This window comes from Sus scrofa, chromosome 15, assembly GCF_000003025.6.
Source record: "Sus scrofa isolate TJ Tabasco breed Duroc chromosome 15, Sscrofa11.1, whole genome shotgun sequence".
Taxonomy (NCBI): Eukaryota; Metazoa; Chordata; class Mammalia; order Artiodactyla; family Suidae; genus Sus; species Sus scrofa.
Window position 1 is genome coordinate 87,368,451 of NC_010457.5, and position 14,838 is coordinate 87,383,288.

At 38.1% G+C, this 14,838-nt stretch overlaps 1 protein-coding gene across 6 annotated transcripts in view; it reads left to right on the forward strand.

Annotated features, from left to right (window-relative positions):
* Positions 1-14,838, forward strand: part of SSFA2 (sperm specific antigen 2) — a 91,676-nt gene that overhangs the window by 42,034 nt on the left and 34,804 nt on the right. For 2 of the 6 annotated variants that reach the window (XM_021076137.1, XM_021076138.1), the window contains 4 exons: positions 4,255-4,360; positions 10,501-10,740; positions 11,094-11,139; positions 14,081-14,130. In XM_021076137.1, the coding sequence (XP_020931796.1) occupies positions 10,536-10,740; positions 11,094-11,139; positions 14,081-14,130 (301 nt within the window). In that variant the 5' untranslated portion in view covers positions 4,255-4,360; positions 10,501-10,535. Of the gene's footprint in view, positions 1-4,254; positions 4,361-10,140; positions 10,741-11,093; positions 11,140-14,080; positions 14,131-14,159; positions 14,697-14,838 lie in introns of those variants that run through there. The other 4 variants (XM_021076136.1, XM_021076142.1, XM_021076139.1 and 1 more) reach the window with 2 other exon arrangements.

Genomic DNA, 14,838 nt, shown 5'->3' on the forward strand with positions numbered 1-14,838 from the left:
TCTCACATTGCTGTGGCTGTGGTACAGGCCGCAGCTGCAGCTCCGATTCAGCCCCTAGCTTGGGAACTTCCATATGCCAAGAGTACAGCCCTAAAAAGCAAAAAACAAAACAAAACAAAAAAACCCCAAAATTAACACATGGAACAAACTTTTGTTTCTCCCAGAACTCCTTCATTTTTAGTCTTCTCCATCTCAGTCAGGGAGAGTGTATGAACTTAATAGCTTATACTGGTAAAAGAATGAAAGCCAGTAAAGGAGACTGGGAAGTAATAAAATATAAAAATGTAAGGTCAAAAAAGAAATAAAAAGAATAGTGAATCCTGAAAAAATCTATAAAGATACCTATAAAATGAGAGTTGAAAGGATAAGGGCTGACCAGGATCATATATAAAAAATGGCTGTCTGGTATTAATGATTCCAAACACACACACACACACACACACACACACACACACACACCCTTACAATATTTAAGCCAAACTTGTACCCAGAGTTCTACCTCTGTACTCTATTTCTGATTGCTTAGGGCTATATCTCTATATGTCTTATAAATACCTTATTTCCAATATGTCCAACAATGAACTCATATCCTTTCTTCTCTTATTTGCCTTACTCTCAAACAAATTAATGCCACATGCCTAATCATTCTAATTCTCTATCATATTGAATGACACCAATATCTATCCATTGACCTGAAGTGAAAAGCAAACCCTGGGGATCATTCTCTTTCTTCCTCCCCACCCATTTCTAATCTGTCAAATTTCATTGCAGCCCCTATCTCTACTGGTCTAACTTGAGTCTTTATAAACCTCCTTCCTCCTGACCCCCCCACCCCCTCCACCCCACCAGAATAATAATAACAATAAGCCTCCTAACTGGTTCTCTTGTCTTAGGACTTCTCATGCTCTATTCTTTCATTATATAGTTACAGCTATCTTTCAATAAAGCATTTTAGTTAAAAACCAGAAGCTGCTTCCAGCGTCCCACTGGCAGTAATACACTCCTTTAGAATAGCACACAAAGGCCTTTAAAATTTGGCTCTCACCTACCATTTCAACTTCAGTTTATGACAGTTTCCCATGTGCCTTAACACAATCAAGCTGAAGTACATTGCATGGGGCCAAGCACATACCTCCCACACTTCTGCCTCTGGAATACCTAGAGCTTCCAAAATTCAAATAAGTTTTTCTCCTTAAATTGTAAATGCAATTTCAAAAAGTTTGGAAAATAAAAGAAAATAATTTAGCCATAATACTGTTATTTAACAGAACATCGTTTTTTCCCTCCTAATGTTCCTCTATGAATGTACATATTCGTATAGTAAACATATAATTTTGCATAATATTCTCAACATTTTATTTAGCTATGCTTTGTCATGCTGCTGAAAAGAAATATCAAAAATTATAAAATTTATTTTGAGAAAAAGAAAAAATGAAAGGAAAAAAAAGGGTGGGACAGAATTAACTATGAATAAGGTTTAAGATGCATACCATCATGACCTACTCATGTATCATGGGTAAGCCACACATTTGGCTCTCAATTTTCTAGTTGCCAGTATAAAAACAGGAATTTTGTCAGCTATCCAACTCCCATTGCCCATGAAATTTAAAAGAAAAAGATGTCCTTGTAATTTCAATTTTTCATGGAACGAATATTGTAAGAAGATATTTCTCCTGAGGTCCTCCTAAAAAGAATACAGGGTGATATACTTAACAACTTTGGAGAAAGATTCCTTATTAGAGATGGCACATCTCATTTCATGTCATTGCTCAGATTGAGACTCAATATAGGCAGATGCCATTGTACATATTACAGAGTGATTTTGTAAAAACCATCTTACTGGGAATCATTTGATACCATCAGCTCTTTGCTGGCCTGCTTTAAATCATGAGTAAATATAATATATATTTAAAATAAAATATATAATGTATTGAAATACGTATCATTTATGTTAAATAGTCACAGTAGTGGCTGAAGTTTTATCCTTTAGAAAAACTTTCTGAACATTGTTTCTCTTCAAGATAGAGTTTAAATAGTTGGTGGAAGACTTGATGGAGAATAATGTGAGTAAAATAATGTATTCATATATGTGTGACTAGGTTACTTTGTTGTACTGCAGAAATTGACACAACATTGTAAATCAACTATAATAGAAAAAATAAAAATCTTTAAAAAAACAAAAATAAGATAAAATAAGATAGTTGGTGGAAGTTCCCTTGTGGCGCAGCGAGTTAAGGATCTGGCGTTGTCACTGAAGTGGCTTGGGTTGCTGCTGTCACCAGTTTGATCTCTGGCCTAGGAACTTCCACATGCTGCGGGCATAGCCAAAAATAAAATAAAGTAGGTTTTAAGTGAAACCTTAAAACATCATATCCTATATTGGGCAGTTGAAACTTGCTTGAAAGACCAGATCTTAGGTGAAGAAGTAAAATCATCTTCTTTTTGATCATGAACATCATTCCCTTTGGGAAAGTCCTCTGAGTGCAAGAATCTGGATGGGCCAGGGATGTTACAGTCTCGTGTTTTGTATCTAATAGAGAACAGGATGTTATCCCAGAAAGACTCAAACATGAGCTGAATAACAGGTTTGTTTGCAGAGATCTCACTGTCTCCAGCCTTGAGTCCCCTCCCAAAATATGGCTAGGTGGAGCTACAGATTAGGGGCCAGAAGTACCAAGTTTACTTCTGTAATATTATATGTTGGCAAGAAGCCCAGATACTAAAGTCTTTGTTTTTACATTCTCTGAGTTTTTCAGAAGATTCGATGAAGATTTTTCTAGCTTTGCCTTTATTAATATTTGTGGGGCTGTTGAGATTGTCTTTAATTCCGTCACTAATGAAGATGGCTAATCTTAGGCTTCTTAAAGATTTTGGGCTCAATTTTCCTCCTTTAAAATGAGGGAGTTGTAGTAGGTAATTGCCTCTCCAGGATTCCTTCTACTTAGGAATCACATTGACCCTCTGCCCATCAGCTGTAAGAATTCTCTCAGTTTGAAGGCAGTAAGTGGTTGCTAATGTTTCTTTAAGAATGGACCTCAAGTATGGAAAGATAGTCACAAGTATTGCTAAGAGCATGGGACTTACAGGGAAAAATCCTGGTTCCACTCTGTCCCTTACTAGTATGTGGCCTGAGGCAAGTATTAACCTTTCTGAAGCTCACTTTCCCTATCTGTAAAGTAAGAATAATACAAGTCCTCATGAAATTGTATTAACAAGACACTTTAAATCCAGGCCTAAATACAGTGTCTGGCACAAAGCAATCAAAAGTATTCATTTTTAACATCGTTATTTCCTTGAGTTCACTGAAATAATAATGTCCTAATAGCATTTCTCCAAGTTGAATATCAGCAGTAGTGTAATTACAGTCTTTAAAGGTTTTAAGATGCCAACTTGGACTGACTTGTTTAAAAAAAATTGGGAAGACATAGCTCAGACGATTGTTTTAAAAATTAAGCAAAACAACCTGTGTGCTGACCTTGACCCTGTAGTTCTTTTATTTAACACCAGTCTATTAACAAACACAACTTTAAGCTGTTTGATTAATACTAATGTAATCCAGACCAAATATGCTACCTAACAGCAGTAATAAACTTTCTTGCCTCAAAGAAATTTTAATGGAGGTTTGCTTTACCTTTCTGTTTATTTTAAAACAAGATCGTGGACAGTCCTTAGTTTATGGTTCCCATCAATATATATTTGGTCCCTTTAACTTCTGATCATATGTAGATTATATTTCTATACAACTAAATACAATAAAATCATTCTTAGATAGAAGAGATAAGCTTTGAAGGCCAAGTACTTATTTTACAATTCTAAAACAATTGCTTAACCACAAAAGGAAAAAACTCCCCCAAATGTGGGAAACCAGAGTCCTTTGCTGTGCTCTTAACTACAGCCGGAAACATGTGTTTGTTTATTATGACCCTAGTGCTCCCACAGCCAGATTAACTTTCAAATACAGAGTTTTCATTCGGCTTAACCAACAATTGTCACCCTGACTATGGAAACTGATAATTTACAGGGAGTTCAAGGAGAATACTTGGATGATTACATCCACTAGAGCCTGGCTTGTCCTCACTCTGTGAACAGGGAACACATTTAGGAGAAGTTCTCTCTACAGGGTATATTAATTAACACGCAGTAATGTGCTGCGTCAACCTTTGTCAAAGATATCTTTCAGGGACTATCAAATTTTATAGTGAAAGAGTTCTGAATTACCATTACATATTAAGAATATCTCATTGTTCATTCTAGGTTTCTCCTCATTTGTGAGATGTGAGCCTCAACTGATTTGTAAAAGGTTGTAGAAGAGTAATCAGTTGTATTTATTTCTGCAAGAAAGTTCTCTGCAGGAAAAAGGGTGAGTATTATGTTTTATAGATAGAAAAGTAAGAATCTATACTGATGCATAAATCTTGAATATCTTCATGTTAAAATTCAAAATTTATCAAACCATTGTATAGACATATATTAATTCAATTTTAAAAGTTCTAGTTCTTAGGAATTAGCTGATTTTCTGTCTCTATAGTTCTATTTCCTTTAATATTTTATTGTCTGATTAACTCTCATAGAACTTCACTTATTTTTAAAAGCAATTTTAAAGGACTGCATACTGAATTTATACACAAGTTTCTAAAAATAGGCTATTATTTATTTGTCAAAATGATTTAATCAGAAGAAAGATTAATGGTTACATCTTACAGCTTCTGAATAAAGGAAGACAAAAGAGGGGATTTAAAACTGTCTCTAAGCTCCAAAGGATACACTGGCTCTGCCCATTGTCACAGTACTGGTTGAGACTGAGTGTCCTTATTCTGATATCTTACCTACTCAATCTTGTACTTTTTAGTTAGTGATGGTAAGGAAAGTTGATGGAGCTGAATGTAAAGAATAGCCAAAAATGGTTTAGCAGAATCCTGTGTGGGTCTGGCAGAAATCCCGCGCTCTCTCCATTTTGTCCACCCTCAAACTTGCCAAGCCTTGTTCACTTTGGCTTTATTTTAAAAATGCATTTCTGGTGAGTGAGGAAAGGTTTTGTACTGTGTTTTCAATGACTCACCCAAAATAACTCCATTCAGCTTGTAAATGGTCCTGTTCTGAATGCAGATTGTGTTTGTTCTAAGATGGTCATGAAGGGGCTGCAGAAGGGAGATTAGAGAGGGGAAATGTGGTAGGAGAGGCCAGGGCAGTTTATATTTATTCAGGTTCAGGAACACATCAGAATTATTTTTTAAAAAGACATTTTGTGTGTGTGTGCACGCGTGCATGCATGCGCACGTGGTGTGTTTTAAAAAACCATTTATGAGGTCTTTATAAGGTCTGTACAAGTTAAAGCTTTTTTTTTTTTTTTCTTGGTCTTTTTGTCTTTTTAAGGCTGCATCCCTGCGGCATATGGAGGTTCCCAGGCTAGGGGTCCAATAGGAGCTGTAGCCTCCAGCCTACACCACAGCCATAGCAACACGGGATCCCAGCTGGGACTGCAACCCACACCACAGCTCATGGCAGTGCCGTATCCTTAACCCACTGAGCGAGTGCCAGGGATGGAACCCTGCAACCTCATGGTTCCTAGTTGGATTTGTTTCCGCTGCATCTCGATGGGAACTCCTGTACCATTTCAAGCTTTTAAAGATACATCAGTATTACACAAATACCTAGTTCATCTAGTCACTAACCTCTTTTTCTGATCCTCATAAAATGTGGAAGGAGAAATTTACATGTAAACATATAATTCTAAATATATGCATAATAAAATCATTTTTTAAAAGTTCTAAATACCTTCAAATAAGAAGAATCATACAGGTAACAGAGCTAGAAATTAATCTTAAATTAGGAAGAAAATGTGTATCAATAAGTTGATTATGTAAAAGAACAGTGTTAAAACCGGAAAATTCAATAATGACATCCTCCTGTTTTGTTGTATACTGCAGAAAAATTTTAATATCAAGTGGCATACACTGAGCACTTGATGTAATAGATATAACTTTCCAAAGTTTTTTGATTCAAAATATCAGAGACCTTTAAACGCAATATTTTAGGGCAGGACTGAAAAGAAAAAGAAAAGGACTGATCTAAACACTAACATTAAAGCTTCACAGATGAATTAAAAACATTTTGTTACTATGTCCAGTTATAAGGGTTTCAAAATCTCCTTTGAGTTGTTTCATTTATTTATGAAGCAGACCAAATTAAGCTTATTGTTATATAATTCGCTTCACTTCATTGTTGATGAAGAATAGATGAGCCACTCTTACCTGTTGCTCAGAAACACCAGAGAATTGAGCCACTGAAAAGAAGACAAGGTTTTAGAGGAGGGTAAATTTAGCATTATGTGGCAAAATGAAGAAACTGTGATCTAGAAATCGTGAAATGGGTGGTAAATGACAAGTTTTTCCATGCATAAATCAGAAAGCCTATAAACTTATGCAGATTATGTAAATAATTTGCAAGGCAAAATTCCAGTGGTATCCATACCTTCTTCTTCTGTGTACTTGGAATAAGTAGGGAAATCAGAATAGCCAATTGTTATGCCATGTTAATGCTTACTTAAGAGGACAATAAATTAGTATAATAGGAGTTTTTGCTAATGTGGAAAAATTCAAAGAATAAGTAATACGTTTAAATTATTAGACCTTAAATATGCAATTTACTACTTTAAAATATACATGATAACCAGAAATCCTTTAATGGTTAATAATGACTTAATGGAAAAAAACCAATCTAAGTCAGACTAACCACCATTCCACATAGTTCAATTATATGATTTGTAAATAAACCTCTGAAAGTTTTGGAGGAATGCATTTGTTCAGTAACATTTTCCTTTAATCCCCTTTTATCCTATTGTAAATCATTACACTGGTATCCCTAGAAATATTAACAGTTACATTGAAGGGGCCCAAAATATTATATGTTGAAATGAATTTTAGAAAGGCTGAGTTAAACAAAGTTAAACAGTTTTATTTATTTTTTATTTTTAAAAAATTTTGGCCACACCTGGGGCATGTAACAACCCTGAGTTCTTAACCACTAGGTAAGACACCAGGGTCTGTAAACAGTTTTTCTGTTTTTTTTTTTTAATAAATCTGGAGAACTTCTCAAATTTTTAACATTCATTGTGATTGGGTTGAGGTTGGGAGAAGCAAGAGTTCCCCAAGTTTATTTTATATAGAATTATTTTCTCTAGGCAATTCTATCATTAAGACAAATAGAATCTGGAAAGTGTAAGGTAAGTAGAATGGCAGATTGAATAAACAAATCAGCATTTTATATTTAAATTTGGTAAACTGCAACATTAAACCCCCCTCTGATCAGATTCCTAATTATTAAGATTTTGATGTATACAATAAATTTTTAGTTATGTAAATACTTAAGAAACAATACCTTAACTAGAACCAAAATGCCTTAGTTTACCCAATAGTAAATCTCTTTTTGTAATTTTGAGGTATGTGTTTAAGGCCTAGAAATCAAAAAATAAGTTGCATAATTAAATTGAGCATAAGTTTTCACTTTTGACATATGCTTTTCCATTTAAAATTGCCTAATTTAATGAGAGTATGTTCTCTGTTCTAGCCTGAATGTATACCATTAAAGAAATTCAGCTGCATAAGCATGAAGACAAATGTCATTTACTGTAAGAATAATCCCCCAATATGAAATTGATATTTGTCTTCTACAATATAATAATTCCAATAGCTATACTGAGCATCTACCTTATTTCATGTAAATCTTATATTACCTTGAGAAGTAAGTTATCATATTGCTATTTCACAGATAAGGAACACGACAGCCATAGATATTAGCTGCCTAACCCTATGCCATACAACTAGAAAGAGAAACAGATTTGAAACTTCAGTCTGACACCAAAGACCCTACTGTTTCCAATAGGATTATCCACCTCTAATATAAATTTCTTCCTTTCTCCAACTTGTAGGCCTTAGTAACTCAAATATTATTCTTTATGTAGAACTTGTGCAAAGTAGGTTGGCAGATGGTCTACAATATAGCACTTATTTGGAAAAAAAATCTTTGAAGAAGCAAGCAAACAGCTAGACTCTCCTCATGTGCGGTGGCATTCATTTTTGGATAAATGAAACACCTTGGGCTTTTTTTTTTTTTAATCCTAAAGTTGAGAATACAGTTAAAACCTCTTACTTTTTTTTTTTTGGCTTTTTAGGACCGCACCTACGGCACATGGAGGTTCCCAGGCTAGGTGTCAAATCAGAGCTGCAGCTGCTGGCATATGCCACAGCCACAGCAATGCCAGATCCTTAACACACTGAGGGAGGCTAGGGATTAAACCTGCAACCTCATGGTTCCTAGTTGGATTCCTTTACACTGCATCACGATGGAAACTCCTCTGAAACCCCTTACTTCTCAAAATAGCTTGCTGCTTCAAGGATTTCCTTCTCTATTACTTCTGTACTTTTAACTTTTTGTGTTAAAAATTATCATGTATTAGAAAACATACGGTTGTGCTAGTGGAGATTCAACAATTGCTGTACTCTATTCTAGTGTTACCTGCTGGCATTTTTCCTATCTTTGTTATTTCACTTGGTTTTATTTTTAAATATGAAATATGGTTCATTAAACTCAAAATTTATTGTCTAAAGGAATTTAAACATCCAAACTAAATAAAAGATAATGAGCCAGAGAGAAACAACAGAAAGCAAGTATTTTATCCATTTGTCCATTCTGAAGAATGTAAAGCATAGAAAATTCACCTCAAGAGAACTCAATGTTCCTTGTGGGATCAGCATTGTATTAAAAGTGTAAGGTGTGCAAGAAGAATATAGAATACGGTTCTTTAATCTCTCAATTTATAGTCTTGCTAGGAAGTCAAACATACCTGCAGAAGCCAGTCATATTATTTACTACACAGTTCAGTCCCAAAATAAAGGATACCAATATACCCTTTTTATATCAGGGAATTATGGGAGAGATGTGAGCAGGAGTGGTGGAAAGATGTAGTTGGGGGAAAGTTCTGGCTCAGCTGGATCTTAAAGATCATGAAGATACTGGAAAGAAAGAACAGGAACAAACTGAGAGGAAGGGATCAAGAGTCAACAACAGTATATGGGAATGATGGAATTGGATAGGTTGAGGTCCATAACCACCCTGAGTGAAACTGTGAAGACAGCATACTTTGTTCTCTGTGGCTACTGTTCAGCTCTGACAGTGCCTTCTCTCCAGATACCCCCCTCTCTTGCTCTCTTCCTTAACTTTCCTACAGGCAGTTAGACTCTGGCCTGTTTCGAAGGACCATTGAACTATTAGCTGCATTTTGTTACAGGACTCTTGAAGCCTGGGAAGTTTTTAAGATTCAAGAAAAGGTTACTAGTGAAATGCCAAGCCAGTGCCATACCAGTATCACTGTTCTAGAACCCCTTCATATTTCACAGCATAAGGCCCAGAGTGATATCGTAATCGTTCTGGAAAGTTAGTCTGGATTTTGGACATGATCTTGTACATATTGGTAAACCACTGTCTGATGTTCAATGGGACTTTATGGTCTTTCTACTAATTAGACTTTGAAAATAACAAGAGGGGATGCTTAAACTCCTTTTAAAACTAGTTCTAAACCTTGACATAATTTGTATCTGGCAGCATCACAATCCAAGCAAGTATTTCTATTTTTCCCAGGCATTCCCTGCTCTATTTTTCCTTCATGTCTCTACATCCAATCTCAATATGGAATTTCCAGTTAAATACTCTTTCCCAGTTCACTTTCATACTTAACCACGATGAATAACTTTCTTAAGCAGGAAAGCAGCACTCCACGAAGCTTGCTTTTTTCCAGTTTTGACATTTTGGACAAGAAATACCAACCGTGCGCCTTTCTCCTATCTTTCGTCACAATTCCTTGGACTCCTCCAAGAGTAACTTTCAGTGGGCCCAAGCAGACACTTGTTTGGAGCGGCGAGGAAGGGTGTTTAGTGAAACTTGGCCTTCCCACATTTCTCCAGTTTTGGGGTGAAAGGGGCACTTGAAAAGGAGCAAAGATTACTGTGGAACAAACAGGCAAACAAATCTCGCCCACCCCGCGGGCGGCGGTAGGGGGCGGGGGGCGGGTCACTCCTCTCCGCGCTCGCCCCGCCCCGCCCCGCCCCGCGCGCCCCGCCCACGCGTCCCCGGCCGGAAGGGGGCGTGGAACGCCGCTGAGGGAGGGGCGCGCTGACGCCTGGCTGCCAGCCAGGCCCCAGGCTCGCCTGGAGGAGGCGGGAGGCGGAGGACTGGGGGTGGGGAGCGGAGGCTGGCTGCGCTCGGCTCTCGGCGGTGCTTGCTCGGGCCACTCGCGCTCCCGCGCCGCGCCCGGCCGGCTTCATGTGAAGCGCTGGCCCTCCGCCCCCCCTCCCTCCCCTTCCTTCCCTCCCTCCCTCCCGTCCCCTCCTCCTTCTCCTCCTCCTTCTCCTCCTCCTCCCGCGCCCGCTCCCGCTCCCCGGGGCCCCCAGCCCGGCCGGGCGCTGACAGGGGCGGGGGTCCCCGCCGTCGCCGTGTCTCTCACAGGGTCCGGCTAGGTCTGCGGAGCCCCCGGTGTAGCCATGGACCGGTCCCTGGTGGCGGAGGCGGAGGAGGAACTGGAGTGGCAAGTGGCGAGTCGCAGGAGGAAGGCCTGGGCCAAGTGCCGCGGCTCCTGGCAGGCGTCGGAGACAGAGGACCTGTCCACAGAAGCGACGACGCAGGACGAGGACGAGGACGACGAGGAGGACCTCCCCGGAGCGAAGCTGCCGGCGGCCGCGGGGAGAGGTCGGTGCGCCCGGCAGCAGCGGGCGGGGAACTCGGGGAGGTTCGGGCTGGCGGGCGGGAAGTCTCGTGCGTTTTGGGCGACTGCTGTGAGTTCTGGAAGATCTTCCTGGGCTTAATAGGCCGAGGGGAGAGGGGACACATCCGACCTTTAAACGCGCGCGCTTGGCAAGGCGTCTTCAGCGTCAACAGAGACACCCCGGTGCCATCATTTCCCTTCTGATGGTCACTAAGACGCATAGCTTAGGCTGTGTTTTGCCCCAGCACGTTTTCCTTCCTGGGGGTGTCCGGGTTGACCCCGCCGTCGGAGTCCCCCCGGGGTCGGTAACGTGCTGTCCCCTCGCTCTGGCCCGCAGGAAACGTGCCCAACGAGAAGATCGCGATATGGCTCAAGGACTGCCGGTGAGTCCTCGCTTGCGCCGCTCGCGTCCCGGAGGGAGATCCACGCAGATGGGACGCTTGAGCCGAGTGATTCGGGCCGTCGTCTCTTCCTTCGGGTCCCATGGACCTTGTAAGCAGTAAACCGGAAAGTGAGCCGGCGGATAGCTTCCTCCGTTAAGCGCTTAGAAATGGAAGTGCTGTGACCGCTGATTATTTGGTGACCGTATTGACTTTTACAGTTGTTAGGACTGTTTAGCTCCGGTGTTAGCATCAAAGATCAGAACGTAAAAATAGATAATCTTAGTATGTTATCATGCTTGTCATATTTTTATTTGAAGGGGTTTTCACATTTCACATGGTATTTTATTTTGCTTTTGTTTTGACATCTGTACATCTGGCATGCAATCATTTCCCTTTCAAATGTGTTTTAGATGAACTTAATTTACTTAACTGTACTACTGGGCTTTAACTGTATAGTTGGTACCTTAATTCTGCTTGGAGAGCTATGAAAACTAGCTAACTTTATTCTAGTTTACTTCTTGGACATGCATTTGTCAGATGGCATTGGAATTCACAGAAGGGAAGTAGAGCTTTGAAGGCATTCAGGCTGCATAAATCTGTTTAATTACACGCTTTGGCAACTGGTACAAAAATGATAAAGTACAGAGGAGATAAATCATTTTACTACAGTAGTATGTGCTTGTTTCATGTTTTAATTTTTTCTTACTTATTTGCTACTTATAAGATCTCATGAAGAATGTTTACTTTTTAACTTTTGTTAACATGTTTGCTTTTATACATGTTTTTTGCTCTCTCGATTTGGGATTTTCTTAGTCTTTTTTTTCAAGTACCAGAGTTGGGAAAGTTTTGGGGGCGGGGAAGGGGGAAGTGAGTCTCATGTATGCCAGTTTATTTTTCTCCCATAAAGGCATACAATATTGGTCACTACTTTCTTGAAATCCTGTTTTTTGGTGTGTTGTCTGGAGCTTTACTGAACTCTCTTCATTATAGAACTCTTTAACCTTTATTGGGGATGTCATAGACCCTTCTGAGATTTGATGAAATACTCGGACCTTCTCTCTAAAGACCCTCACACAAAAAACTGTTTAGGAGAAGAAGCATGTTATGTTTATTTTATGATATATAGGATTTAAGATTGTATAAGAGATCATATCATGTAGACATTAAATAAGTGCATCTTTTAAGATAAATGCGATAGGCAAATGGTAATGTTCACCAGGACACATGGTCTCTGAAAATTCCAGTTCTTTTTTTTTTTGTTAATCTTGATTTATGTAGGCAGGTTCTATAGTCTGTTGCTTCCTTCCTTCATAGGTTTTTTTCCTTGCTCCTTACTGTTGCACCTATTCTGTACAAAAGGGACATTCATTTGTACTTGGGAAAGCTAGAACAAACAGTCTTTATTGTTGACTTTATTATCACAGATTTAACTGCTAGGACATATGCAACTTTTTTTTTTTTCCCCCCTGTAACAGTTTAGGAACCTTACCAGAGTTAGGCATTTGTCTACTTTGTATATTAATATACAGATGATCTGAAGACAGTGTCCCCCCCCATAAATTCTCAGATATTCTTTGTTTTCTTAGTTTTCCATATCCTGAGTAAAGATACCATGTTGTCTTTCCTTAAAGGGATTCTTTGTTTTGATTTTTATTTATTTATTTATTTATTTTTTGGTTAAGTGGAAACAAATTGCTTGAAAAAGGTAACATCAAAGAAGGGATAGAGTTTTTGATAAAATTTGTAAGAGAGCAATTAAGAGCGAGAGACTTGTTTTTGAAGGAGAATGTCTGTTTATTTTGCTTGTTTGCCATTTTCTGTTGGTGCACAGTCCAGTCAAGACATCTGCAGAAGGAGTCATGCAGGGTTTTGTACGAAAGTAGCCATCAGGGAAGAGGAATGACTTTTTTGAAGGCATAGAGTTTTTATTAAAATACATACAAAAACTTAGCTCAAAGGTATAATTATCTTTATGGTTGTTGCTTATGATTCTTTTCCATTTCAAAAGCACTAAATTTCAAAGAACTGCCATTGCTTGTATATTTGTTTGCAGAAACTTAACATTTAATTAGCAATTCAGTAAAATTTCTTAAAAACTAATATTTTTATGATTTTTCCTATGTCTGATGTGAATTTATAACAGGTATAAATTGTTACTGACAAAAGGCTTATATCAAAAAATAGAAGTTTTATAGTAAGACAGTGTTTCTTTAACTTAGAGAAGGAAAGGAAAACCATTTTTTATTAAAAAGATTTCAGTGTATTCTGTGTTTGACCTACAAGAATGTGAAAGAATTTTAGTAAAGGCTAGTTCTTAAAGTTGATTCTCAAGTCATTTTTTTTAGTAATTTTCTTTTCAGAGTTAGATGAAGAAAATATGTATTTTTTAAATTTAAAAGCATAAAATAATTTCCAAACATCTCCATTTCTATCAGAAAAGACAGTAGTTAGGGAAAGGGAGGCACTGAATTGTGCTCTAAAATGCTAGCTGAGATTTAAGAAAACTATTGATTGAGCCTAGTTTTTAACTAAACTCTGACTTTTTATTGAGATAAAGATTTGTATTCTTTTAGTTTTGTTTCCTATTTCTAGGTAAGGGATTGAGTGGAGCAGATATTTTTTAATACCTGTTGTCATTATCTTTTTCTGCTGTTGTGAAGAAAATGCCAATTCATGTCGTTTGTAATTGCCATTCTTGCTCTTAATTGCTGGCAGATCAGACATGTAATTAAACCATTCCTGGTGAGCTAACTTGATGATAGGTATTTGCTTAGTAGGATATTACTTATGTAATCCACTTGTATTCCATGTGTGTTTGGGAGGAGAGTTAAGCTATGATTAGAAGCTTGCTTAGCTATAACCCTTGAAGTGTAAGGCTGTGCAGTGACAGCTCTCCAGACAGCTTTTCAAGACTAAGGTTTATATGTTTATGTGGTTTCAGTACCCCTTTGGGAGCCTCGCTGGATGAGCAGAACAGTAGTACACTCAAGGGTAAGAGAAAGTTGCCTTTCTAAATCTGTTCTTTATGAGGGTCCTACTTTATTTGTCCTCTGAGTGAAAGTATGTGTGTATGTATGTATGTGTGTATATATGTGCAAAGTGTAAAAGTGATGTTCATGTTTATAAGATACGCTATTCTAAGCTGAAAGCTAAAAGGGAGAAACCTTGTCATGAACCATAAAACAGTGGTGCATTTAAACAAGTTACCAGACCTTTCCACAGTGTGAAACTCTTTATTGTCCAGTTAAATGTTATAAAGGCTAATTAAATACAAATATATGATATGTAAACATGAGGAAAATATATATTGAGTGGATTAGGTCAGCTTTAGTGTAGCATTTCTCTGCTTACATTAACTGGAGTTGCCACACCTGAAATTTTACCGCCTGTGCAAGGCAGAATTCTAAAGTTCAAAGTACAACAAGAATGTGCAGGTAGTGGCAGGGCATATAGGAAACATTTATAGAATCAGGAAGATCTGACTTGAGCTCCTGACTTAAAATAAGGGGGTAAAAGGAATGATTGAGCTGGGATCTGGTTTTCCATGAAACTCTTGGGTAAGATATGTTATCTAATCAAATATCTTAAAGGCATAATAAGTATGAAATAGTCTGTAGATTGGGGCTCCTAACAACTTTACCTGGCTGCAAATCAAGTTTTCCTTTAAGTGAAAAGTTATATTTTCTTTTTGAACTTATA